The 25,597-nt window shown below is 38.8% G+C and overlaps 2 protein-coding genes across 7 annotated transcripts; both read left to right on the forward strand.

The window, feature by feature from the left end:
- The first annotated feature begins 254 nt into the window (after positions 1 to 254).
- On the forward strand, positions 255 to 8,439 carry LOC104421703 (guanylyl cyclase 1). 6 transcript variants are annotated; one of them, XM_039303867.1, is made up of 12 exons: positions 262 to 424; positions 2,441 to 2,782; positions 3,507 to 3,582; positions 3,695 to 3,817; positions 3,910 to 4,034; positions 4,120 to 4,231; positions 4,687 to 4,761; positions 4,898 to 4,986; positions 5,235 to 5,296; positions 5,845 to 5,917; positions 6,768 to 6,843; positions 8,121 to 8,439. In XM_039303867.1, exons 5-12 carry the CDS (start codon positions 3,964 to 3,966, stop codon positions 8,133 to 8,135), a joined length of 573 nt encoding a protein of 190 aa, XP_039159801.1. In that variant the 5' UTR covers positions 262 to 424; positions 2,441 to 2,782; positions 3,507 to 3,582; positions 3,695 to 3,817; positions 3,910 to 3,963; the 3' UTR covers positions 8,136 to 8,439. The 6 variants fall into 6 exon arrangements, with proteins under 6 accessions (XP_010032062.2, XP_018720012.2, XP_018720009.2 ...); XM_039303868.1 differs by having other exon boundaries at positions 3,510 to 3,582; XM_018864467.2 differs by having other exon boundaries at positions 259 to 424; positions 3,507 to 3,817; positions 3,895 to 4,034.
- Positions 8,440 to 22,451: 14,012 nt separating this feature from the next.
- LOC104421704 lies at positions 22,452 to 25,055 on the forward strand. The gene is made up of 5 exons (XM_010033761.3): positions 22,452 to 23,031; positions 23,268 to 23,591; positions 23,695 to 24,025; positions 24,137 to 24,256; positions 24,358 to 25,055. Exons 1-5 carry the CDS (start codon positions 22,669 to 22,671, stop codon positions 24,444 to 24,446), a joined length of 1,227 nt encoding a protein of 408 aa, XP_010032063.1. The 5' UTR covers positions 22,452 to 22,668; the 3' UTR covers positions 24,447 to 25,055.
- The last annotated feature ends 542 nt before the right edge of the window (positions 25,056 to 25,597 follow it).

A 25,597-nucleotide genomic window follows, 5' to 3' on the forward strand; every position in this document is an offset into this window, starting at 1 on the left:
AAATTAGAAACATAAATTAAGAATAATGCATGGGTTTCTACCCGAGCCCGAATGGAGAGAGACGATGCAGCTTATGGGCCTAAGATGAAGAGACAAGGGAGGGAGAATTGGGCCTGATAGAGAGCCCAACAATACCCGAAAAGAGACAGGATCGGGGGCCGACAACTCTCTGATCTCAATCAATCATGCGAAGCAAAACGATGCAGCCTGCAGACGAAGGACACCAATGAAATATCCGATTCCAGCAGGGTACCTGCTGTACTGGCTGGGCGGACAAAAGGGCGCGTTCTCCACCTCCCGTTGATGATCCGCCATTCCATTCCCGTGCAGAAGAGGAACAACCTAACCCCCGAGAAGGCGAAGAAGAGCATCATCTGGCCGCTCCAGCAAGAACCGCTTAAAGCGAACTAGGCGACTCCCGCCGGTATCGTCTCTCTGTCTCTCTCTTTGATCTGCAAAATCTGAGTTTCCATCTGTCGGTCGTGCTTGCCAATCGATCCTTCGTTACGAGATACAATGGTCATGGAATCAGGTCCGATGGGAACGCAGATTTTAGTTGAATCTTGTGTGTCTATGTGTGGAGGCGTTGTGCTCTGTTATTTATAAACATTTCGGCGCGTAGCTAAATAATACAGAGTTCTTCGTCTTATGGCATGCTAGCAGCTGAAGTACGGGGGCTCTGTAGCATTATAACGTTTACAAGTTAAGCAATGAAGTAACATCATGAATGATTTTTGTGGTTTGTGATATAACTTCATCAAACACTGGATAGAATTATCCTATCCGGGCTGTCAAATGTGTCCTAAACACTCACAACTTTAGGGATGAGTTTTGGACTTTTGAAGGCCTTTGTGTCAAAGTTGAGATGTTTGGCAAGAAAAAAAAAATCAAATGTTTTTGAGTCAAAAGCCTCTTAACCCAATACAAATCCCACTAGCTTTGGGTTTGAGCATTTTTTTTTAATGCTAATGATTTTTTTTTTCTAATTTTGCTCTTACTAAGATTTTGAAATTACAATTCTACCCTCACCTACATCGACAACATGCAACATCACCAGTGAAGTCAGATCTAATCGCCAAAGAGCTAGATCTAGTGCCAATGATCCTCACTTGGGGTCATATGATCTCAAGGTGATCTCAGACGAGGGTCGCTAGTGCCAGATCTAGTTCACTGGCATTAGATCTAGCTTGCCGACAATCAAATCTAACCTTATCCGAGTTGTGATGGCCTATCACTTTAGCCGTGTCGCTAATCCGATCAACATCCATTAATCACCACCGGTTATCAAGATTCAATTTTCTTCTTTTTATTATTCAAAAAAATATAATTAAAATCATTTACAAATATAATTCTTTCCAAAGAGCATTTATATCAAAGTTGTTCCCAATGCACTTTTTAATTATACTTCACCATTTCATAAAAACTTTCTAATCTAAAGTCAATGCAAAGGCTTTCTCCAAACACACCCTTAATAGTCCGTAGACTATTTGGGATACACACAAGTATAAAGACTATAGGTGTATAATGTCAAAGGAAGAGGGACAAAGGAAGAGGGACATGGTTGGATCATCACTCCATAAACATTATTAATTCTAGGTAGTACGAAATTAGGTCAAAACAGCAAAAATAACATTACATTTGATTAACGGTTATTACATTACAGGTTAACTGCATTGACTATCTATTACGGTGTTTGCTTGCATTACTAAATATTACAGCTAAATTCCTATGGCAGCCAAAGCTGCAGTAGTTATCAAATGAATTCCCCTCTGTATAATAGCCATTACAAACAGGTTGTGATGGATAATTCCAAAATAACCTTCTCTATCTTTTTCTTTCACTCACTCTGCCAATGTTAGATTATTTATTTAATCAAAATGCATGTCAATTATGACTAAATTTATTTAAATTATTTAAATTAATCATTTAATTATAACATTAATTTAATTTACTTTGACTTTAAATGCATATGATATCATTACTAGACGAAATATTAAATAATAGATCAACAATTGAAATAATAATAATTATGTTATCTTGATGAGACATAGCTACCTATTATGTTAATATTATCCCTAATATAATTATCATATTAGTTGCTCCCTATTTAGTGCGGTTATCTAAATTTTCATGAATTGATATTAAATTATTCATAATATAGCTATCTTCTTAATTTCTTATTATATTGATTTAATGCTAAAATTTCTGGAAATATAAAAATCTACATCATATGTAATAGATTATGCATTTCATAATTCATGTGAAATACTAAAGTCGTAAGTCGCAATCGACCATTAAAACCGATGATTACGGTGTCCCTGCTCATTCAAATTTTAAAGGATATTCCAGGAATTTCGGTGCCATGCACCTCCCTTGGTACATATTTCAATCGTGATTTGAAACGGTCCAACATGTTATCCAGTTTTATTACATTACACAGCGCAACAAGCTGCTGCATTCCGGGTCGGGCGGCCGCGTTGACTCTCTGACTCGAGTCCCGCAAAACGACGCCGCGTCACCGATTCCAGTATGCACTAGCGGGCCCGGCCTGGCTGGATATCTCCCCAATAACAACAAACAACAATAACGACAGAAAGAAGAAGAAGAAGACGACGACTGGCCTCTCCTCCCTCCTCCCTCCGCCGCCGGTTGATCAATCGCCGTTCCGTTCCCGCCGCGACCGACGAACCGCTGCGGAGATCGAACCGGGCGGACGCGGATACGATCTCGCCGCTCCCCGATACGGACCCCCGCGCGGCGCGATTCCAGCGATTCTCCGCCGGTATCGTCTTCGCTTTCTCTCTCGTTCGTCTGCAATTTGCTGTTGCGGTCGTAGCGTGTCTTCTGTCGGTTGTCTGGTGTGTGCGTGCGTGCGCATGGTGGAGAATCCGTTGACTGCGACGCGCGTGCTGTTCGTTGCGGGGGAGTTTCCCGATTCTCCCGAATCGCGCGCAGAATCCGTCTGTGTTGTGCCCGCGTCCCTGCGTTTTGTAATTCGATGATTCTGCTCGCCGATTGATCCTCCCCTGTAAAACGCTGGCGGTCTTGGGTTGGGATTTGATGTGAACGCAGATTTTAGTTGACTTAATGTATGTAGGCGTGCATGTATGTTGGAAAGGTTCTTCTTCTTTTTTCCTCTTTGGGGTGGAGGGGGCGGTACTTCGAGAAGATAACAGCGCCTGGCTAATGAGAGGGATTCCTTAGTTTCATTATATGCTAGTTGCTAAAGTATGGGAGTACGGGGATTGTATGCTGCGAACCAAATGATGTAATTGCATTGATGCCATGACGGTAGGAGCTGTGCGTCCTTGGTTAATCGCCTCGTCTCATGACCACGCACTTTTTGACCATCGCAACTCGCCAACACTCTGTGCCTATGTATGCCAAAATGCCGGGAATACGCTCAGTGAGCTACTTTGGAAGTCATGTTTATCTCTAGACCGCATTGGAACTTCCATTTTATTTTCTTTTCTTTTAATTTGATTTCTTCCTCCTACTTATGACAGAAGTTTTGGTGTACATGAGCCATGAAGGCATCATGACAGCCATTAGTTGGAGACAGCTGTTGCTTTCACAAGCTAAGTCAGTAAATCATTTCTCGGGTTGCACTCATGGATGAGTTTTAGTGCTTTCAGTGAAATTCCATAATCCAATCTGGTCACTTATGTGGCCTTTATATTTTCTACTAAACAAGATTCTCAAGCCAGAAGAAGACGACGATAGTGTAGAAGTTCAAAGATCGGGTGAGGGACACCTGAGTTTGGTGGAGGATGGGAAATGCCATAAGGAAGCATTGCCTCGAGCACAATTTATTGAAGTTAGTGTCTGGTTCTGATAAACAATATGTACTGTTTGGTTTTCTGAAGCCAGATCCATAAATTTATTCCTTCATAGTAAAATATATGACAGGTGCCACATGTAAATCAGCTTTTTTCATGGGATTGTGGGCTTGCTTGTATATCAATGGTTTTGAGAACTATTGGCATTGAAACTTGCAGTGTTGACGCATTGGCTGACCTGTGCTGTACAAACAGGTATCCCCTATTGCTCCAATTTTCACATCATTCCGTATGTGTTATGATATAGTTATAATAAATTGGATTGATCTCACTTTTACAGCATATGGACAGTTGATCTGGCATACCTATTACAAAAGTTCTCTGTTAAGTTTTTCTACTACACCGTGACATTAGGTGCAAATCCAGGTTACTCAGATGAAACATTTTACAAGGTAATCATTTTTTTGGATATTAACATTTCCACACGTTAGTGTAACTTGCGAGTTGTGAAAGTGATGTTTTTGTTTTTAGTCAGATATTGTACTTTGTAAATTTTGTACTGTTGATATATTTCTATTAAGCATGTTTCACTGTCAATTGTACAACAACAAAAATGAAGCTTTTTGTCACAGGATTGGTTTGACCACATGCGTGCTTTTGCGCCATTGTGTTCTGTCCTTTGCTATATCCTCCTTAATATTAAATTACGTGTTGAGTATCATACTGTGTTCTGAAAAATATTAAGCCAAAAGCTACGTTTAAAGAGGAATTATCTGTTCTTGAGGATCCTTCCTCGTATGGTATCAATACAGGTTCTTTAGTTATTGTCTTATCAACATGATCATCTAGCTATGATTTCCCAATGGAAGTTTTTAACTGCTTTAGTTTTTACTCTATTTATTTACAGGACCAGTTGCCCACGGATGTAGTTCGAGTGAATAAACTCTTTTGTGAGGCTATAGAAGCAGGAATTTCTATACGGGTAAACTCAGTGATTGCAAGATTGATTGTCAACTTATTGCAACATTCTATGTTTGTATCATTTTTATTAACTTGCTCGAACATCACTAGGATCTTACCATTCCTGAGATAAGTTGATGAACCCTCTCTTTTAACAGTGCAGATCAATCAGTGAAGAACAAATCTCTTTGTTAATTTTGTCTGGAAAATATGTTGCAATTGCATTGGTTGATCAACATAAATTAAGGTAAATCGCTGTAAAATTTATTCCTTTTGAATTTATCGCCATTTGCTAGCTTTCCTTCCAACTGTCTTCTCATCATGAATAGCTCATCCAAAATCTGCCGTTACTTTTTTTAAATTTGTCCTTCTTGCCTAGTAACTAGCACACTTTCCACTTATGCTTATTTGTCTCCTCATTAACTTATTTCTATAGACCAACTTTTTCTCTGAGATCTGGAGATTAATGTGCTTGTTCCGAATTATTTACTGCAGTAGATCGTGGGTAGAGGATGTTTGTGCCTCTGGCTTGGGGGATAGTGGGCCTAGCTATACAGGTAACTTTATCACTTTTCTTGCGCAGGTGTGATACTTAGAGTTATATTTTAGTATTACAGAATTTCTGCAAAAGATGACCATTGTTAGGAGCACTTTGTTCAATTTGAGATTATTTGTACCTTTAAGATTGTCAAGTACTTCTATGCAGCCTTGTTGCTGATTAGATTTGTGTATTTCCTTGTTTGAGAGGATATATGAGAGCTACTTGCTGAAAGAATGGAGCTCTTGTTTTGGGTCAGTCAGTTCGTGCATCTCTATGTTTTGACTAGATCAGAGACATCATATGTCAGTTTGAATTTAGTAATGGGAAAAAGAAACTGTTGAAGTCAATTGTTGAGCTGCTTTTAGAATTTGTAATGTTGATTTCACATAAAAGAAGCCATTGCAGGACTAGCTGTCAAGGTGGAAAAACTTTTCACTTCCATAATCTTATTTCTGTCTTTAATTGATCAGTTCCCTCCTCACTTAAACATGTTTCTCATGACAAACCAATTATGAATTCCAAATATGGCTTGTGTCAATTCATGGATCTCATGTCTCACTTTAGGTCACTACATTGTGATATGCGGCTATGATGCAGACGAAGATGAGTTCGAGATAAGAGATCCTGCCAGTTCTAGGTATCTCTCTTAATTCTTCAGCTCTTCAGTTTCTTCCTGATGTAAAAAGAATCATGCAATATCTTGGAGATTAGTTACTATTTTTCTCCTTCTATGTGATTAGTTCATTGAGTGATCGGAAAACATATCGTGGAAATCAGTGATAATTCATTAGTTTAGCCTTCAGCATCAGCCACAAATAAGCAATCCCTTGGGGAAAAAGGAAATTGTAGCATATAAAATCTAGATTAACTTCTATGGCACGCTAGGTGGTTATTATATGGTAACAAATGTCAACAGAAGTTCACATATGATCTCCTAACAGAAATAATTATTTGCTAGGGGCATCTATGAAATCCTTGAGCACATCTGTGCAGGCGTGTGCCTGGGACAAATGCATTGATGTATCTTGTGTGCGTCTACAAACTCATGTGCCCGTGACATATGCGCTGATGTGTCTTGTGTGTGTATCTGTGCATGCATATACCTGTGAAATATGCTTTGATCCATTTCCATTGCAATCTTTTGCTTTCTTGTGTAAATGACTTTGTTGATTATTTCACTTAAAAGTCCATCTTTGTTGTGCATGACTTAAAGGCTGCTCCTGTTAGTAAAAAAAGGCTGAAATCTATAGCGACCTTGTTGATGGGATTATTTGCCTTGGAAGATAACAGTTTAGCATGTCTGCCTGTACTATTTGCATGGATTGATCTTGAGAATATCTTTATTGAGATTTGGGTGTTCTTGTTTTCAAGATCTTCTTTCTTAAACACTTTGGAATTGGTTGTTACACGGGTGTCTAGTGTACATTGGGAGAATAAACTTTTATTTTCTTTCCTTAAAGGGAGAATAAATTCGGTTAATTGTGCAGAAAGCAAGATAAAGTTACATCAAGATGCTTAGGTGAAGCCCGCAAATCATTTGGCACAGATGAGGATATTCTTTTGGTAATCAATCATTTTTGCTGCGGATTTTACATTTTCAGTATGTTGGCTATGAAGTAGATTATCGATCGAGCTCGGAGATTTAACTTCTCAGTACATTCATACTTTCTTCATGATTAATAGCTGCGCTCTTAGTTGTTAAATATTCATAGTTATAGAAAATTTATTTTAGGAACTTGGCTTGCATTCTGGCAACATCACCAGCTATGCCCGGTCACTATCCTCAAGTTAAGTTGTCTAAATACATAAGTCAAATTGGCTTGCTTAAGTGGCTTTGCCTCTTGCAAAGAGAGGAAATAAGTAGAATTGATGAGTAGAGTGAGAGGATACTTGTGGTGACTGTACATTTGGCTGGACACAAAAAAGATAGCATTTCTATTATGATTTACAAAAGCATTGGAACAATGAACGAGTAGTGGAAATTGGAAAGTGAAAGGAAATGACTTTTGGCAGTCTAGGCTATGGATATTTTGCAGTAGGTCGTTATCATAGGTGACTGAATTCCATGATGATTCAGGAAGGGTAATTTGATCACAGACCTAGTCAGGTTAAATACTTAAACTAACACATCTTTCTTAAATATAATTCAACATTTTTGAATGCTCTAAACGTACTTGGAGTTTCTTCCAGACTTTGGCTAGTACTACAAATTAAATGATTTATTCAGCAATGTCTTAAAATTATTATGTCAGAGAACTTTGTACCTCTTAAGCCAAAAAAAAAAAAGAATATTCATATGCAAATTCCTAACAAGCTTAGGGAGTGCTAATGTTTTGATTGGACCGGAATGGAATGTTCTTTCTTTATCCTCTTCGCTTTTACTTTCTCCTTTTTCTGGTGTTGAGAGCAGTTTCTCCCACGATACTCGGCACTGAAGTGCTAATGATTTGTGTCTGGCATGTGGTCCATGGAAACCGTTGAAAACTGGTTTGACTTTCACTTTGTCTTGTGTGCCATATATTCAATGAAACATTTTGGCAATTGAGTTGCGTGCCATGAGCTTTTGGCTAATGGCTGCATTAAATTACAAATTGTCAAACCATTGTCCCAGATAATTTTTCTTCTTGCTTCTAGGGAGCACTTCTGGATCTTCAGTCATTTTTAATAAGTAACTCCTACATTAGTTTGCTTAAAAAAAAAATTTGCTGGGTGTCGCACCTTTTGTCCAATTCCGAAAGTATTTTTCATGGCTTCATGTATCGCCTGAACCAACAGAATGGTTGAAGCTACAGAAATGTTTAACCAACAGAATGGCCCCTTAATTTAGATTTTACATGCAGATATCCTTGAAATAGAGCAAGAAGTGCAATAGCTCTCCTGGAAAACTTCATTCTGGCGGTCCTTGTAGCTGGAGTATAAGGGGTGTGATCAGGTGCACCCGCTATGCTAAACCCGACTGTTGATAATGAGTATTACAGTGGAATTACATGTACAGCAATAACTTTGGAGTTCACGTGTACATTACATACATTCATTTGTATATGTGTATTCAATTGTTGCTTGTACATCGTTGTTTATATCAACTTCTTCACCTTTACTCAGTGATCCTGTACTTGTAATGGACAAAATTGAGTAAAGAAAACTTAGGATTATTTTTCACCTTTCCGACCAGTGCATGTTATGTTGATCTAGCGGACCTGCTAAATACATAAGCTGGTTCCATGGTTCAAAATGTGGTCTAGCGAAGGGAAGAGTAGGCATGTGTAGGCATGTGATCGGATCAAGACTGTGCGGTGATTTAGGCTCTCTTGGATTGTTGGGATTGTTGGTGCACCTAAGCCTCGTTGGAGCGCCTAAATCAAGTCTTTTTTGGTATCAATTCCTCACTAAATCTCAAAAAGAGTTTTTAAAGAGAGAAGCTCTGGACGAGAAAATGGAACTTTGAAATAATCAGATGAACGAGATTGTATTTTCTAATGAGGGGGAGGGTACCGCTTCTTACACTAGTGGCCCTCGGATCACAACCATTAATTATCCTTCAATCCAATGAACGAGATTGTATTTTCTAACCTATTACCTATCGGCATTTATGTTGAGAGATTTATCCGCACAATTACCGTCCTGCCTATCTCTGGGAACATTCAGGAAGCTTTTGTGGGAATCTTGGTGATGTCTTCCCGGATCATGCATGGTCCCTTAGATTGCGGAAATCTTGAAACCGTGACACATAAATGATAGTATTTTACAGTGATCCTCATCTTAATCTTTATTTCTTGTGTGTTCTATGGAGGCCGATGAGTCAAATTCGCGAAGTGGATCAGGATCCTCTAAATTCCCTTTTCCATAGTTAGGTAAAGTCGTTCTCTCAAGATTTAGACACAACATCAATAAGGAAATCTGACGACTCAGTTGGCATATAATTTTTTCTGATTCTTTTCCCTTTTCCCCCTAATTTTTTATTTCCTTTTTTCTCTTAGTTCCACTTCAACGCAACCCTTTATTTACTTATAAAAATGAATGAACGGAAAATATTTTTATTGTCCACCAAAATATTTAAACATAAATTACTATCGATAAAAAATATATTTTTATTAATTAATTAATTCAAGCAATCATTTTTAAAAATATATATTTTTTAAATCGACGGGCTCCTGGCTGGAAAGAGTAGTGGCATAATCTTTTGCCTGTAAACAATAAACATCTTCTGCAGAGACATGCGACATCCGCTTCTGCCACCACAGCAATTGCCACCATTTGCTATATATCTAGAGACAAGAAAAGGAATGAATAAAAAAAAAAACCATTTATTTATACCTGATCCCATGACTCATACAGGCAAAACTGACATTTGCCTCTATAAGCATCATTATTCAATATGTCAGGTATTTCAATTAATGTATGGTCTTAAACCCTTTTTTCTTTGTTCTTTTATTTTGAAAAAGTACAATCAATATATTTCATAGAAAATTACCGCCTCCTGTTTTTGGTCCCTTGTAGTGACGGATCAACCGAGAGTTTGAGGATGCTTGCTTGCCTTGGAGTGGTAGCACCTCCTCGAAAGTAGCCCGACCGTTTGACCGTTGACCGGTTGACCGCGCCATCACCTTTCTTCTGATTGGCTGCGCTGGCGGCTGTGCATGTGAAGGGGGCCGTGCGTTGCCAAAGCGGAAGAAATAATTTCTTTTTTCGTCTCTTTTGTGTAGCCTTTTGAACCATGCGAGTGCAGCAGTAGCTCATAGGTATCCGATGCTCTTTTAATCTTCGACAGGTGTCGAGTCGTGTATTTTTCCCAAGACCATGCCGGTCGCGATTATAATATTCGGTTTTATAATTTGATGGGAATGTTGTGTGTTTTATCGACGTGGGTGTTTCAGTTCCGAGAGTGTAATTTCATGGTAAATGGTTGTAACTAAGAAGAAAATAGAGAGATGTATTTGGATGGATGGAATTTACAACAAGATGTTTAGATTTTAGATTGAATATTCTAATCTTGTATCAAAGCATGTGTCAATACCTTGAATCTTACACTCCCCTCTTAACTCGGTGCTCGTCTTTTGATTTGCAACAATTGACTTACACAAGATATGAATCGTGCCCATTTTAGAAAAAACCTAAGCCCAGTCAGACATGCATAAAGAGTTGAGTTACACACGATGGAGTGTTGACTATAATATGCGGTGGCAATATTTTTATATGCATATTATCTATATCTACCTAATGATTTAAATTTTTAGATTGAATCTTTTGACAATAATGAAAATTAACTTATTAACTTTGTTTCCTTGCAATTCAAGCTTGTAGTATGTGCATCGTCTAAATATTTTTCATGTTTTACAAAAAGCTATAGAGTTAACTTTGATTATGAAAAAAAAAAGCCAAAAGAGGTTTTAGATTGCAGCTTTGCCGAACCAAACAGTAAACACCTCCCCGACCTTGGAATAATGGAGTATGTGTATATCTATTGTTCTTGAAGAAATGAAGCTGTCTTCTTGCGGAAAAGAAGATATTAGCATCTAGATCCTATGGACTATATCTTCAATGTATGCCATACCACTTCACATGTATCCTTAGATTAGGTGGATCCTACAATTCTTGTCCCATAGCGACGGGTGGTTCCAACATCCTCAAAAGACAGTTCCTCAACGAGTTAATAATTAATTAATAACAAAGAAAAATATATCTCTTTTATCTGCCGAAGACATTTCAAACGTTGCAATGTTTTCGACACCTTGTATATGAAGCAACCAGCTAAAAATGAATCATCATCAGGCGCATTAAGATTAAGAAACATTTCCTTTTGAGGGATCAAGGAAAGGATGGTTAGGAACTCTTTCACATCACAATGACTTGCAATTATTTACTTAGATTCAATGAGTAAAAATTGATGAGCTACTGATTCCGCTAGGTTTTCTTTTTTTAAACTTTGTCCTATATCTTCATTGAAATTTATTTTTGTCAATTGGATTCAAATTTCATGCAATCAGCGTCATTTTCCCATCAAATTGACCCCTCTTAAGTCCACTTTTGTTGGGACTCTCTTCCTCTCTCTAAAGTAATCAATTAATCCATGTGAGGATAAGGGCAAATAATAGTCACACATTTGCAGCTAGACTTGATCGTGGATCTAGCTACTCCTTGCTCTTTGTCAATGCCCTCCTTGCTCAGCGCATTTAGTGGGTGAGCCCACCAACATCCGACCATTTCACGAAGAAAATTTAGTACTTTTTAAATAATAAATGAACCTAAACATTGAGTTCTAATCTTAATTATTCAATCAAGTCTACTCTATTAGAATACATAAATATCAAATCACACATTTATCTAATAAATTTTCGCTTTTTTAATAGCGAGCAATAATCTTGCGAAATCTCATGTGCCTACTAATTTGACCTAGTTGCCCTTCTCCACACGCAACCGTGACCACGGTGATGGGTCCGCCATTGCCCTCAAAGCAGCCATGGCGGAGGTGGCCACAGCCGAGTCAGATCAACCGCCACAGAAGCCTGTCTAATTCAGCTCTCTCTTTGGATTCTCAGGTGCCTCACAAAGCTTAAAGAATGACCCTGCCGGCAAAGTCTGGGCAGGGTCTTGCTGGCAGGGTCAGATTTCTCCGGACGAGAGCAACCCGCTTTTGCTCGTCACCTCGAGAAAATCTTGCAGGGAAGAAATGGTAAAGAACGACCTTAGCCAAGCAAAAGGGGCCCCCACCACCCTTTCCAGGAGCAGATGTGAACACGGAGACGCGCACAGCATCACGACGAGGGATCGATGAGTCGTCGCATGGACCATTCGGGGGAAGAGAGATCTTCGTGCGCCTCGTCGTCTTGCGATCGCATACCGAAACAAGAAGCCCCCGACCGTTTCTGGGTTTTGAATTTTTTCGAATGACTTGGAACAGTTCGGGGACGAGGGCAGACGATAGGAAAGTCCCCACCACCGTCACCGCCCACCACCACGACAAGACAAAGCAAGATGCGGCAACGAACGCATCTGTCTCGGGATGTTTTGAAAGCGACTGTCGAGTTTTTGGAATCCCTTCGCTTTTGCTTTCGGCGGGAAAATTCAAAGCCTCGTTCGGTCCGTGACAGCAAATATAATGTTTTTTCTATCTTGGTTATGATCTAGCATGCCATTAGAATATCCACCTTCCATGGATTATATTATTGTTTTCTTTTGTTAAGGGTTGCTTTGCATATTTTATTACGAGTACGGTCGAATTAGGTTATGTGTTTCGTATTAGTTTGTAATTTTATTTGACTATGATGGTTTGTAATTTTTGTCGTGAGTTTCCTTTTGGGTCTCGAAAAGAATCTATCTCGATGGAATAAGTTGACATCTAAATCAGAGTTATATGTAATAAGGATTATGAAGTAACTAAAGAGATAAGGTGGTGTTTGGTAGCTCATATAAGATATTAATTATCCCATCTTAGGTTAATGACTGCCTTGGACAAGATATTTGAATTAGGTTGAATAAAGCCTCGAATAACACCAACCAAGATGACAAAAATATTGATATAAAAAAAAATCTAAGAAAATAAAAAAATCCGTTCATTGTTCTAGGGACAAAGAAAGTTCTTCGTGCTTAAGCAATTTTGCCAACAACGTTGCTCGTAGTTGCTGAGCAGTGGTCACCGGAGATACATACATTCTCTCTCTCTCCGATGGGGTCTCAATTTCCAACCACCTAACACCGATGACCATTGAGCTATGGTCACATTGCCTTGGCAGGGTCGATGGGGGAATTTCCCTTAACTGTCCTTGCCCCCACACTAAGAGGATTTTTGTCGAGGGTGAACCATTGGCCACCACAACAATGTTGTGGTTGCCATGGGAAATCACAGCAATTTATCAAACACTTTATAGAATTAAATTTAGTAATATCTACTACGATCCCAATATTTTATCAAAAGAATGATGGGATAACTTCAAATTTAAAAAATTTAGGGGACATGACATAAATATACATTAAATTTTGACTGAATGTGCAACGTCATTCCCAAACTTTCAATTTGTTTAATGCGATATGTGAACTTTTTGGTAACATTTAATTTAGTACATACACTAAATTAAATTGATCATTATATTTGAATTTAAGTTGGATATCTTATGTGGATAATCTGTGCATAACGTTATTTTTGTCTCACCGTTCAAATTATCGGATTGGAAGCAAAATCGATAAATTCCAATCACTCCAATTAATAGAATGACAAAATTAAATATTTTCTAAAATATAGGAATAAAATTGATCACATACTAAAAGTCTAAAGATTCATCAAACAAATAAAAAATTAAGGGACGACACTGCATAATATGCTAAATTTTAAAAATTATATTGAACAAATTAAAAGTTTAAAACGACATCACATATTAGGTAAATTCAAGAACAATTTGTGTCGCTTTTCATCTGACCGATCATATCCTATCTCAATTAATATGTGGAGCGATGGAACGCAAGGATATCGTTACCAGTGGCACGCGCCGTAAAATGAGAAGGGAAGAGAAAGAGGATTAGTAAGTAAATGACAAAAAAACTAGCTTGCCCAAGAGGGTTGGGTTGGGGGAGAGGGACTGGGAAGGGCTACACCCTTCGTTTTATCAAAAGAGAGAGAGACCCCACCACGGTACCCATCAAATCGAAACATTAATCTCCCCAAAAGACAACAACAACAGCGGAAAATTCGAAAAAGCTAAAGACGAAGAAACTTCCCGCCCTTTTGACTAACGGTACTGTCCTTTTCCGCAGGTCATGCCTCCTTCCTCCGGCGGGCCCCACCCGCTCACCCCTTTTCCCACTCCCCCCTCCCCATTCAATCCCCGCCCCCTCTTTTTGGCGGGAATTCCCTATCCATTCCGGTTAATTGCAGGGCCTCGGGTCCGGCGCCCCCGATTGGCCAGTCCCGATCCGCGAGAGTTGACGGCCCCGGCCCGGTCCTGGCTCTTTCGCCCCTTGACGGCGCGGGCGACGGCCGTTACGATTCCGGACGTGGCGCGGAATGCGGCCGCCACGTCATCGGAGGTTCACGGATCCCCGCGCGGGCCCGGATAAGGAGGCTTGCACGCGCGCACGGACGGCGGTGATTCGATCGCTGCCTGGGTTCACGGGGTTTTGATGATACCCGCGGACTGGATAATTTCTCTCTTCGAGCTCCTATTTCTTAAGAGAGAAAAAGCCACAAAAAATCTAAAATTTGCCAACTCTCTCACACATTTATCCGAAATCTTTTTTTGCAGCACCGTACAAGTGTCACACCATATAAATTTGAGGCTTTTAATGTTATAAAAAAATCGAAATAAAAATGTGTTACAGTTGACAATAATTTGGATTTTTTTTTGTGGCTTTTTACCATTCTTTAGATGCTCCTCCTTTATTTTCCTATTTCGCCTACCGGTCCTTGTCCAAATTTATTTTATTTTAATGGCTCTAATGCAGATAATTGTTTGGGAGTACAAGTATCCATCCTTTTCTTTTCAGTTTCCAACATAAATGGAAAATTCAAGTTCAAATTCGTATCAAACCTCTCCAATTTTTCACTTAAAAAAATATTTATACGGTTCGCCTATTCATTTTTATTTGGTGCAATTAAGAACGAAACCAAGTTAAAATACTTAAAAGTAGCTCGAGCTCGATATAAGAATAAAGCACCACCATGACGATTTATTTCACTTTGCTTGCCACTAATCGTCGTGCCTTGTAAACTTTTATATTGGATTGAATGATTCCAAAGTAGTATGTACTGATCGAACTGTTGAAATAATGATTTCACTTGTACTAGGAGTTCTTTGCTATAGACTATGTTCATAAAAGGCAAAGTTATTGCAATTTGCAAATGGATTCATGATATCTTGGGAAAAAAGATATGTAGCCGTTTGCAAATAACCAATGCTAAAAAGCAATAAAAAGCTCCGTGGTCCACCCATGATCGAATCTCCTTGGCTGCATTTTCTATATTTTTCTTAAATAAGATGAACAATCCATTATAGTAAGGATTTAATCGACAGTTTAGAGCATTTACAAAGAAATCATGTAGTGTTCACTCATGATCATACCATTTACTTCAATATTAATCTTGAATCATCCTACTTGAACTTTAAGGATTTGCGGTGTCAAAACAATGTAGGAGATTACTCAGAAAAAGAAAATGTAGGGTTGATTGTTTGATAAAGCTATTTGAATTTTATGTTATGAAAAAATTATAAGATGACTTTAAAAGTTAGGAAAAATTACAAAAATTACAGAAAAATCCTTTAAACTTTCAGGAGGGTCCACGTTTGTCCTTGAACTTTAAAATTTTACACAAAACCCTTATGAACTTTTCATTTTGTGACAGCTGTCGACCTTTTGTCTATTCTTCCTTTTACATTCGCCTAATATGTGATTTTTCAAGGGCAAAATTGAAACTCTTTATGATTTGCTTTTTCTTTTTCGTTAAATCACTCTTTCGCCTGGGATAGTCCAAAACAAACTAAAACTCGCATGATAATTACAGAAATATCAAAATAAATGTAACAATCATTAAAAAAAGTTAGGAATAATAATTATATAAAAAATAATGATGCGGTTAACTTCATAATTAATTTTTTTAATTTTATCTCAACCGTTTTAAAATTACCGTTGAAATGCGATCGCCTCTTATTTGTTCTATAGTTCCTTCCACATCCAAAAGTTGTGTGTTCGACTTGACCTTATCCATCATGGCTGAAAAAGCCAAAAAAAGAAAAAGAGTCTATCTTATTGATCGTCCATACCATTCGTCCTTCTATTAGATTTCTCCGATTTGCTCATAGATATGCCCGACGCATCCAATGCATGGGGTTTCTTTTTTATTGGAATGTGCTTATTAAATATATAATGATGTTTTGGCAAGTTTTAGACCAACTAAAAATATATGCTTATATGCCAAAGAAAAAAGATAAGCTCAAAGTGCTAAAAAAAGAAAAAAAGAGATCGAACCACTTTAATGACTACGATGAGAAACGCCAACTTTGTTAGGGGCCATCGTAGTTTCTTAATTAAATTGTACGGACGAGCTAAGTAATTTTAGAAGTGTAAAAGTTTACTACGATCAAAGAAAAAGAAAAAAAATTATCTAGTAATCCTCTGATCGCTGGACAGAGGATTACTGAAATTATTAGTCTAGGGAAGTAATTTTATAATTAAAAAAAAATTTCTATAGCATGGTATCATTGGAATCGAATAGTCTAATAAAATAATTTTAAAGTCAAAGATGCAATCATGTAAAGTTAGGTTGGTGGCTGGCGTGAAATCGCAGTATGATAATTTCCGAAATTCAAATATATTTTTACTGGATCATCTCATGTCCGGACATTCAAGTAATGGGAAATCTTAACTTAAAATTATCTCAATCATTATTAGCTTTTATGAACTATATATAACAGGAAAAAAGGAGGGAGGGGGAAATTTCGGACGTTTAATGGGACCATTTAAGCAGGTCCACAATGGATAATGAGATGTCATGGTCAAAGATGTCCCAATGATTATGTCTCCTAGCTTTAATTAATGACATAAAGCGCGATGACTAAAGCAGTAATCAATCAGGACGATGGATGCGCTAGCGTTTGATATGAAGGAATTTCAGAGGATCGATTTGAGTTTTTCTTATAGAAATCTGCTAATAATTTTATTGGGTATTTGAGTACGAATCATTAATGCGAATGTTCATTTGGAAATTCTCGATTTATTTAACCAACCTATGGTTCTAGAATAATGAGTGAAGCTATGTGCAGGGTTTTCTTTCTTTCTCTCTCTTTTTTTTTTTTTTTAATGTATGCAGGGTTCGATCTCTCATAAAACGAGTTGTTTTGGAGATAAATTCTTATTTTTCTCTTTGCTTAATGTGGGGGAGACTTCAAAAGCTCAATGTGATCTCCGTGCCAACAAATGTTCTTGCCCTAATTTTATCTTTTCTGAATTAGAGTTAATTTGTTGCATGCCAAACAAGGAAAAATGATATAAGTAATCTATGAACTCTGGGCTCGATATGCAATGTGATCTATAAACTTTTAATTTGTTTAGCGTGGTTCTAAATCGCGGTCCTTGAACTTTTAATTAGCTCAATATGATTTTGAAGTGTAAACCAATGCGTAACGTGATATCTAAACTTTCGATTTGTTTAATGTGGTTCTTAATTTTTTGGTACATGTTCAATTAATAGAATGATAACATTGACATTTTTCATATAATTCAATGATTAAATTAAACACGTACCAAAAGTCCAATGATTACATTAATTAAATTAAAAACTTTAAAGATCACGTTGCACATTAGGTTAAAAGTTTATGGACCACATTAAAACAAATTAAAAGTCAATGAACCATAATGCGCGTTAAACCATAGTTCAAAGATCATTCGTATCATCATTTCATTCGCACAACGGTCAATAGTTGTTGCTAGTTAGAAGATGCTCGGTCATCGATCATTGGCATTGAGAATGTATGATTTCGATCACCTAATAAAGTCCCTCCCATGGCACAAACAATCCTCGAGCCCAACAAGCCCTTCCTCCGTCTCTTATCCCCTCACTGCTTGTCCACGATAACCGATCGTCGCTCGCTGCCATCTCGTGTCAAGCCACTACCTACGATCACCAAGCTCCCTTATCCGTGTGCATGTGCTGCTTGGCAAGGGACCGCATCGAGGGCCATGACCCCGGCCGCCCTGCACATTGCAGGGGCCATAGCCCTAGCGGTTGCGAATTGCATCTTTCTCTCCAATATCATTTTCTATTATTTGCCTTCTATTTTTCCTTGGACAAAAGAGTATGACTAGTCCAACATACACGTAAGGTGCACATGGATCATGACCGATGGCTTTTTCCACCAGCATTCAGTCATGGAGTTTATTTATTCGGCCAAAAATAAAGTATAATGGGTATTTTTTAAAATCATATATCATTACAGGGAGCCAACTAATTTAGCGTGAAAAATTAGGTTGAACCTCTGGGGCGACTAGTTTTAACAGAAATTACAAAAAGAAGTTGAGAATTGATTATCCAAAAAGGCCCTATCTTAATGATCAAACATCCTCACACTCTCGTTTTCTTTCCCAGATGTAACAACTCACGACAGAGAAATCATTCAAAAACTATATAATGATGCAATTAAGAAAAAGAAATAAAAATTCGTGCGAAGCCACGTTTTGAGTCGGGACCATTTGGCGACTAACCAAAGCTAGAGCTGAATTTGCTATGATACTTAACTTTTGGCAAGAGAAAAGGCATTTCTAGAAACACAGTTTAATTTTCAATATTGACCAATTGACAAAAAGAGATTAGTCATGCACATGTGCCTCGCCACGTCTCAAATTTTGGCCCGATTTCGAAGGAAAGTTGGACTGACCAGAGCTTGACCGATGAGATGCAAGCGTGAAACGCATTTTGTGCCTCGAAACCGATTTCTGTTCGTCAAGACAATCTTTTGACACCACCATTCGAATTTGACAGTAAATTATTGATCCTTCGGGATCCGTTGCCCGTTTTTCATGGTGTCGGGAAGTTTGCAATTTCTAGATTTCAATACCATGTCATGAAACCAGAGACGACGGGCATCTCTGTACAGCAAGAGCCAAGCTGATTGGACGAAGAAGTAATGACAAGTCAAATTTCGGTCAAACTTTTGGATTCCCAAAAAGAAAAGAAATTTTTTTTAGTGCGTTTGATAATTATTATGCTTCGAAAAACAATTAATACTGAGAAATAGTATTTTTAAAATTATATTCTTTAGACATTTCTTTTAATTTTTGAATAATTTTATTACATTTTTATTTCTTTTATCTTTTTCCTCATCTTCTGCTTCCTCTAGCCGGGGAGGTTGGTAGTCCTTGTCTAGCCGACAACCACTATTTGGTCATTTTCTATTTTAAATCTATTACTGAAAATGAAAAATATTATTAAACACATTTTTTGTTTATTTATTTATTTTTGTCCCGGGGAGAAAAAATAGAATCATGCACTATTTGGCATATAACCAAATAGGTCTTTAGAATTTTAGATTCATCCTTAGAGGTCTCAAAATTGAACGAAACTTTTCATACCTTTAAGTTATAGTTTATGACAATTTTTGGAAGTGTCACTCTCTTGAAAATACATCCAATTCGTCTATCTAGGCCTCAGGCCCCAGTATGGTCAAAAGCTCGGGTCCTTGTCTGCGTAATTTCACTTGAAAACATCGAGCTTGTTGGGAAGCTCTCGAACTGAGCTTCCCAACGCTGCAACGACCAAGTGAAGTGGATGTTAGACGGAGAAATTACAGGCTTCTCACTTAATGGAGTAAGTTCTCAACACCCTCGCATCAAATTTCAGGAAAAGCATGTTAGGATGTTACAAAACCCATTCAGAATCATAGATTTGAAAATACATTATTATGCTGCTCATTTGGATAGTCAAAAATGCATATTCTTATATTGCCATAACGTCGAAATATAATTTTGAAGTTTAGAATACATCACTATGTTGGCTGTTTAAATAATTGAAAAAGAAGAATAGAAAAAGGCACAAAAAAACCAAAATTTTGCTCGGAGTGATACGTTTGCTCTAAACTATTTTTCGTGATACAAAAAATCATAAACTTTATTCACAATGATGCATTTACCTCGGACTTTTTTTATGACACTAAAAATTCCTAACTTTTATCTGTGTAATATATTTACTTCAAACTAATTTTTTTTTTTTTGTAAAAGGTAAGAATACTCCAAACTATTTTTTTGTAATACCAAAACCCCCAGATTTTATTTTATGACATCAAATTTTTAAGATAAATGTCTCATATATATACAAATTTGGGGGGTTTTTTCAGTGTCATTAAAAAATAGTTTGAGGTTTTGGGTGCTACAAAAAATAAGTTTAGAGTAAACATGTCACATGAGTACGAGTTTAAGGTTTTTGGTGTTACAAAAAAAGTTTGGAATAAATGTATTATAGTGGCAAAATTTGTAATTTTTAGTGATTTTTATCTAGACACGTAACTGAAAGCTCGAGTCGTAGGATACGTGGTTAATTTTTACAAAATTCAGCTATAAATTATGTATGTCGCCAGAGCATCGAAATGATTGCTTGGAATTTTAGATCCGAAATAGGCTATTGCAATGCTGATTGTGTTGAAATAGCACCAGAATGCCTGCTATTGTTTGTGAAGATATAAACCGTGGAGTCTGAAGGGGAATATAAGACGAGAGATACATTCCACAGCTCCATTAGAATACACCCTTTTGCCTGTGAGCCAACCCATGGTTCATGCATCGGAGGGATGGAGCTAGTGTATAGGATGCGTCAGGATAATGGTTATGAAAGTCAAAAAGCCAATGGGCATCGCCATTTCATCAATTCATCAATCCATCCTTCGATTATTTGTGGTCGACGATTATCGCCTATGAAAGCGGGCGCAACTACCGTATTGGTCAATATTAGCGATAAAGATGAGATTTTGACCTCCCTTTCTCTTCTTTTTAGCTGTCTTACATTATATTATTGGTACGGAAAAGAATAGCAGTCTCATCCTCTCATATTTCATAAAATGAATGAACTGGACACCCAATTCAAAGGCGTCCTCCTCTCTTTAATATGATAACGCGTGTATCTTTATTTATTTGAATAAGTGCATTGAAAATCTTAAAATATATCACAAAAGTGTGATTGAGCCATAAAATTTATAAAAATTGCAATTAAGTCATTTCATTGGCTTTGTTCATCTTAACTCTTGAAAAATGTTGACATGGTTCTTTTAATATTTTTAATCACACTTGACGATGATGTGACCAAAATGACGTTGTTTTGGTTTTATTTTTTTATAATTTTTTTAGATTAGATTAAAAATAAGCTAACTAAAAAAAACACACACATGCAAAGAAAAGAAATGGGAAAAACTAGGCTAGGTTTGTAGTTGCCGACGCCCCACCATCGCTAGGAAGGGCCAACAATGGTGGGGGATGGCCAGCCGGTAACCGACGGGGCTGCAAATCCTTAACTATTTTCTTAAGGCTATTTTTTAGTTTAATTTATATAAAATTTAGATTAAAAATTCATATTTGGGTTGAAATGACATTGTTTTGACTTTATACTTAATGTTTTAGCCATGTTATCGCCACATAGGAGAGATGAAAATAATAAAAAGAGCCATGTCGACATATTTTGTTAGCCAAGTTAGACAAAACTAATAAATTGACCCGATTGCATCAATTTGATGAGTTTTATGAGACTACACTTTTTGTAAATTTTTAAATTTGATTGTATTTTTGTGACTAATTATAGGATTTTTAGTGTACTTATTCTTTATTTCGTTCTCCCTAATTTTTCCAGGGTATAATTAACACTGGACTTCAAATATTTTAAATCCTCGCTTGATCCTTTTTAGGAACCAATTGCAATTGAAAGAAGTTGCATATAATGAGGAAACAAGCTCCCTTTTTTCTCTCTTTTTCCTCATTTCTTTACAATTTATACAAAAAACTCACGCTTTGTTCATCACAGAGAGTTAATTGCTTTTAAAAATTAGGGAAAAACGTTATTGAAAACCCTATATTATGCATACCGCGACACATTTATTTTGATCTTTTTTGTATACAAAATCTCAAACTATACTCATTGTGACAAATCTATCATGAATTTTTTCTTATGATATAAAAGCTTATGTGACATATTTAATATAAAAGCTTATGTGACATATTTATTATTTATCAAGATTCATTTGATGATTGATGCAAATTTGGGATTTTTTTGTGTCATAGGTTTTTAATGTTATGGAAAAAAAGTTTGGGGTATATGTGTTATAGTGGTCAAAGTTTGGGTTTTTTTTGTGATTTTTTATTAATTTTTTATGATAAATATATCATCATGGGCATATAAATTGGAGTTTTTTTTTTTTTTTTTTTTTTTGCGTGGCTTTTGCCTGTTAATTACTCATGTTTAAGATTGTTGAAAATTGCTAAGGATGGTTATTTTAATCTAGAATCATCAACACTCAAAGAAAAAAGGAAATTCGGAACGAAATTTATCGCACTATTTTCCTTTAAAAAAAAGAAAGATTCCTTCAATTTAAAAAAAAAAAACAATTTTTTTTTGAAATAACCTTAAAAGAGAGACACCGGGGAAACCTCAATAAGAGCAGCTTGTCTTCCACATTCGCTACCTCCTCCACCTTTCTCTCGCCCTCCCTCCCTCCCTCCCTCCCTCGGTCCCCCACTCTCTCTCCCGTTCATCCTTTTCCTTCTCTTTTGCTGGGTCCCTCATCATCTCCCCTGCTCTACCCCCCCACTGCAGAGACACTCTCCTTATAATATCTCCTCCTCCCATCCACTCACCACTCCACTCTCTCTCCTCCATCTCTCTCTCTCTCTCTCTCTCTCTCTAGCTCGATCGCTCGCTCTGGGCTCTGCATGGCGCAGTCCTTCGACGACGCCGACTTCTGGGTCCCCATGAAGTATCTCCCCCACCGCGACCCTTGCATGGGCAGAGACAAGCTCGGGCTGGGGGCGAGCGGCGTCCTCGCCGTTAACCGGCGCGGCTTCGAGGCCGGCGGGCTCGACGGCGAGCTCGCCCGGAGCCTGAGCAACTTCCCCAGCGAGTTCCCCTACGAGATCGACTCGCCGGTGGAGTCCGCCCTGAGCTCGACCGAGACGGAGAGCAGCGACGAGGAGGACCCTTGGGCCGGGCTGGCTCGAGCGCTGTCTCAGTCCCCCTTTTACGAGCCCCCCGCTCAGAAGCTGCCCGTTCCCGGCTTCGCTCACCACAAGCCCGAGGTGAGAAAAAAACGAACGAAAGTAAAAAAGAGGAAAGAGACAAGGATGGGAGTGCTCTGTTTCGTCGCTCACTGCTTTTGAGGAGATTTTTGAAAGCAAAATCTACAATAAACGCATTGAAATCGTCTAAAGGATGGGTTCATCCTGTTCTGGTTTGCTTTTCCTTTTTGACTTTACAGGAAAACTGAGCTGTAGCATGGGTTTTTTCTTTTCCTCTTTTTTTTTTTTTGACTCAGAAATTATGGGCCATGAACGGTTCACCCAAGTCCACACTGAGTGGAATCGGCAGCTGGTCGAGTCGCAGCCTGTTCTCAGCGAACGAAAGCCCGAAGAACGTCTCGCAGATTCCATCTCCAACCACGCCGTTCGGGGCCGAGAGCGAGACTTGGGATCTCGTATACGCTGCAGCTATGGAGGTGGCGAGGTTGAACATGTCATGTCAGGAAGCGAAGTACGGCGCTCACCAGCAAAACAGAGGACTCGGCTCCGGAAGAATCGCTAACTCAGGGCTCCACTCGAGTCACCACCGAGTCGCTCACGTTCTGACTCAGCCAACTCAGGTATGGTGACTATACTCTGGTCATCTATACTTTAACACAGAATGAGTTTTTCGACCCTTTACTGATGCCGATATGCCCTTTTTTCATGGTTTTGGTTTCGTAGCATCCTCGACATGCAAGAGAGGACCGAGTGCTAAAACGACAAGCCTCTCTTCCGGTCTGGGCTAGAACAATGGAGGGCTGGTCCGAGAACCAGCAACAGCAACAACAGCTACAATTACAGATTCAGAGCAGAGTGAAAAATGCAGGGCTTGTGAATGGAAGATGCGGGCGAAGCCAGGGATTCCCCCAATCCGCATGGACTTCGCACAACGGTGCGGGCGTGAGAGCTCCTCCGTTCGTCGCCGGATCCGGGTTGAAGCGCGAGTGCGCCGGCACCGGCGTCTTCCTCCCTCGGAGATACGGGGATTTTCCGGAATCTCGCAAGAAATCAGGTATGGGGTCAAACCGACTCTTGAGGTTCTTTGCGGTTTGCGGGTACTTTTCTTTCTTTGTTCATTTCGGCTGATTCTGGGGCTTTTCCGCGGCGGGTCTCTGGTTCTCAGGCGGCTCGACGACGACGGTGGTCGTCCCTCCGAAGGTCGTGCAGGCTCTGCAGCTGAACGTGGATGACGTGAGCGGTCCAGCTCAGCCGTACTTGAGTGACGCTTTTGCCCCTGACCACGGTACGCTGTTGTCATTTATGGATTCCGGATTATGAATTCTTTCACGCGGACGTTGATTGCTGTCCGTGCTGCTGATGTTAAGAGGGCATTATTAATTGCAGCCGCGTTAATGGCGAGACGGAATGCGCTCCTGTCGAAGCAGAGGAGTTTAAACCACGAAGTACGCCTCCCCCAGGAGTGGACATACTGAAGAATGAAGAAGAAGACCAAGAAGAACAAGAAGATCAAGAATTTGTTAGTTTTTGTGAAACAAATAGGGCCCATGAAAGGTCTCGACTAGGGAAAAAATGGTACTTGATTTTCTCGGTTTTTTTCCTTAAGGGGGCAAAAAAAAAAAGAAATGATATTAGGGAATCAAGTGGAAGTTAGTGGTAGGAAGATAGGAGTTAGAAATAAGTTTTTTTTAAGTATATATATAATTTCCAGCTTTTAAGGAGATTGCTACAGTCTTTAGGAATTGAATTAGGGGGAAAATAGCTGCGGGGAGGGGGGAGGTTTCTTGTAATAAGAGCGGGGGCAACATCAAGAAAAGGTTTTTGATGTCCTCTTGGGATTTCTTTGGAGGGTTTTTAGCTCAAGATGTGATTTTTTTTTCGGGGTGGGGAAGACGCTTTACTTCCCCCCACCTTTTTTTGGTTGTAGCGTGATGGTTGTAGATGAGGGTGTCCACAACCACCACGGTCCATCCTCCTCCCCCCGTCTGTGTAATATCTTTGCCTAGGTGATGATGATCATAAGAAAGCATAGAGTATATTATATTATATTATATAATAACGAGGATCTAAGTTTTGTGCTGGAACATGGGTGAAACTGTTCTTTTGGGGAGATTCAATCCCTCTGGCTTCCAAGAATCGACGTGGGTCGGACGACAAGAAATTGTTTATTTTTTGTTAATGGGTTTTTATCCAAGATTCGGAAATAAATTATTGGCATGAGAAGATGGGGGAACCCGACGACAAAGGACGAAACTTGGAAAAAAGAGAAGAAAAAAAAGGCTAATTAATTAATCGAGGGCATTACTGTTGGCATGCCTCCTTTGTTAAGGGGCCCTGTATGCTTAATCGGCGCCTTTATCAATACTCATTAGGGAGATGAAAAAGGCAAAAAAGAGAATGGGGGGAAAAAGGAGAGAGGGAGAGCAGGTTTTTGCTTCAGCGGGAAGCATTGAACAGGGGGCGTGACGTGGACGGGGCGTGAATCTTTCGCCGTACGTTTCCTTCCCTCTTGCGTGATTTCAGTCCCCGGTGGGCCCCCGCCCAAAGGCTGCCCTGCACACAAAGTGGTGGCGACTTGCTCGCCCGTCCTCCCCGCTCCCTTTTCCCGTCTCCGTTTTTTTTTTGT

Source organism: Eucalyptus grandis, chromosome 10, assembly GCF_016545825.1.
Source record: "Eucalyptus grandis isolate ANBG69807.140 chromosome 10, ASM1654582v1, whole genome shotgun sequence".
In the NCBI taxonomy this organism is placed as follows: Eukaryota; Viridiplantae; Streptophyta; class Magnoliopsida; order Myrtales; family Myrtaceae; genus Eucalyptus; species Eucalyptus grandis.

What these genes read in the sequence shown, in the direction of transcription:
- LOC104421703 (XM_018864464.2), top strand. Translation starts at nt 3,665, where the DNA reads ATGTGGCCTTTATATTTTCTACTAAACAAGATTCTCAAGCCAGAAGAA. An exon ending in AAGCAGGAATTTCTATACGG is followed by an intron (nt 4,762 to 4,897) that starts GTAAACTCAGTG and finishes CTCTTTTAACAG; the next exon opens with TGCAGATCAATCAGTGAAGA. An exon ending in TAGTGGGCCTAGCTATACAG is followed by an intron (nt 5,297 to 5,844) that starts GTAACTTTATCA and finishes GTCTCACTTTAG; the next exon opens with GTCACTACATTGTGATATGC.
- LOC104421704 (XM_010033761.3), top strand. Translation starts at nt 22,669, where the DNA reads ATGGCGCAGTCCTTCGACGACGCCGACTTCTGGGTCCCCATGAAGTAT. An exon ending in TCGCTCACCACAAGCCCGAG is followed by an intron (nt 23,032 to 23,267) that starts GTGAGAAAAAAA and finishes TTTTTGACTCAG; the next exon opens with AAATTATGGGCCATGAACGG. An exon ending in GGAATCTCGCAAGAAATCAG is followed by an intron (nt 24,026 to 24,136) that starts GTATGGGGTCAA and finishes TCTGGTTCTCAG; the next exon opens with GCGGCTCGACGACGACGGTG.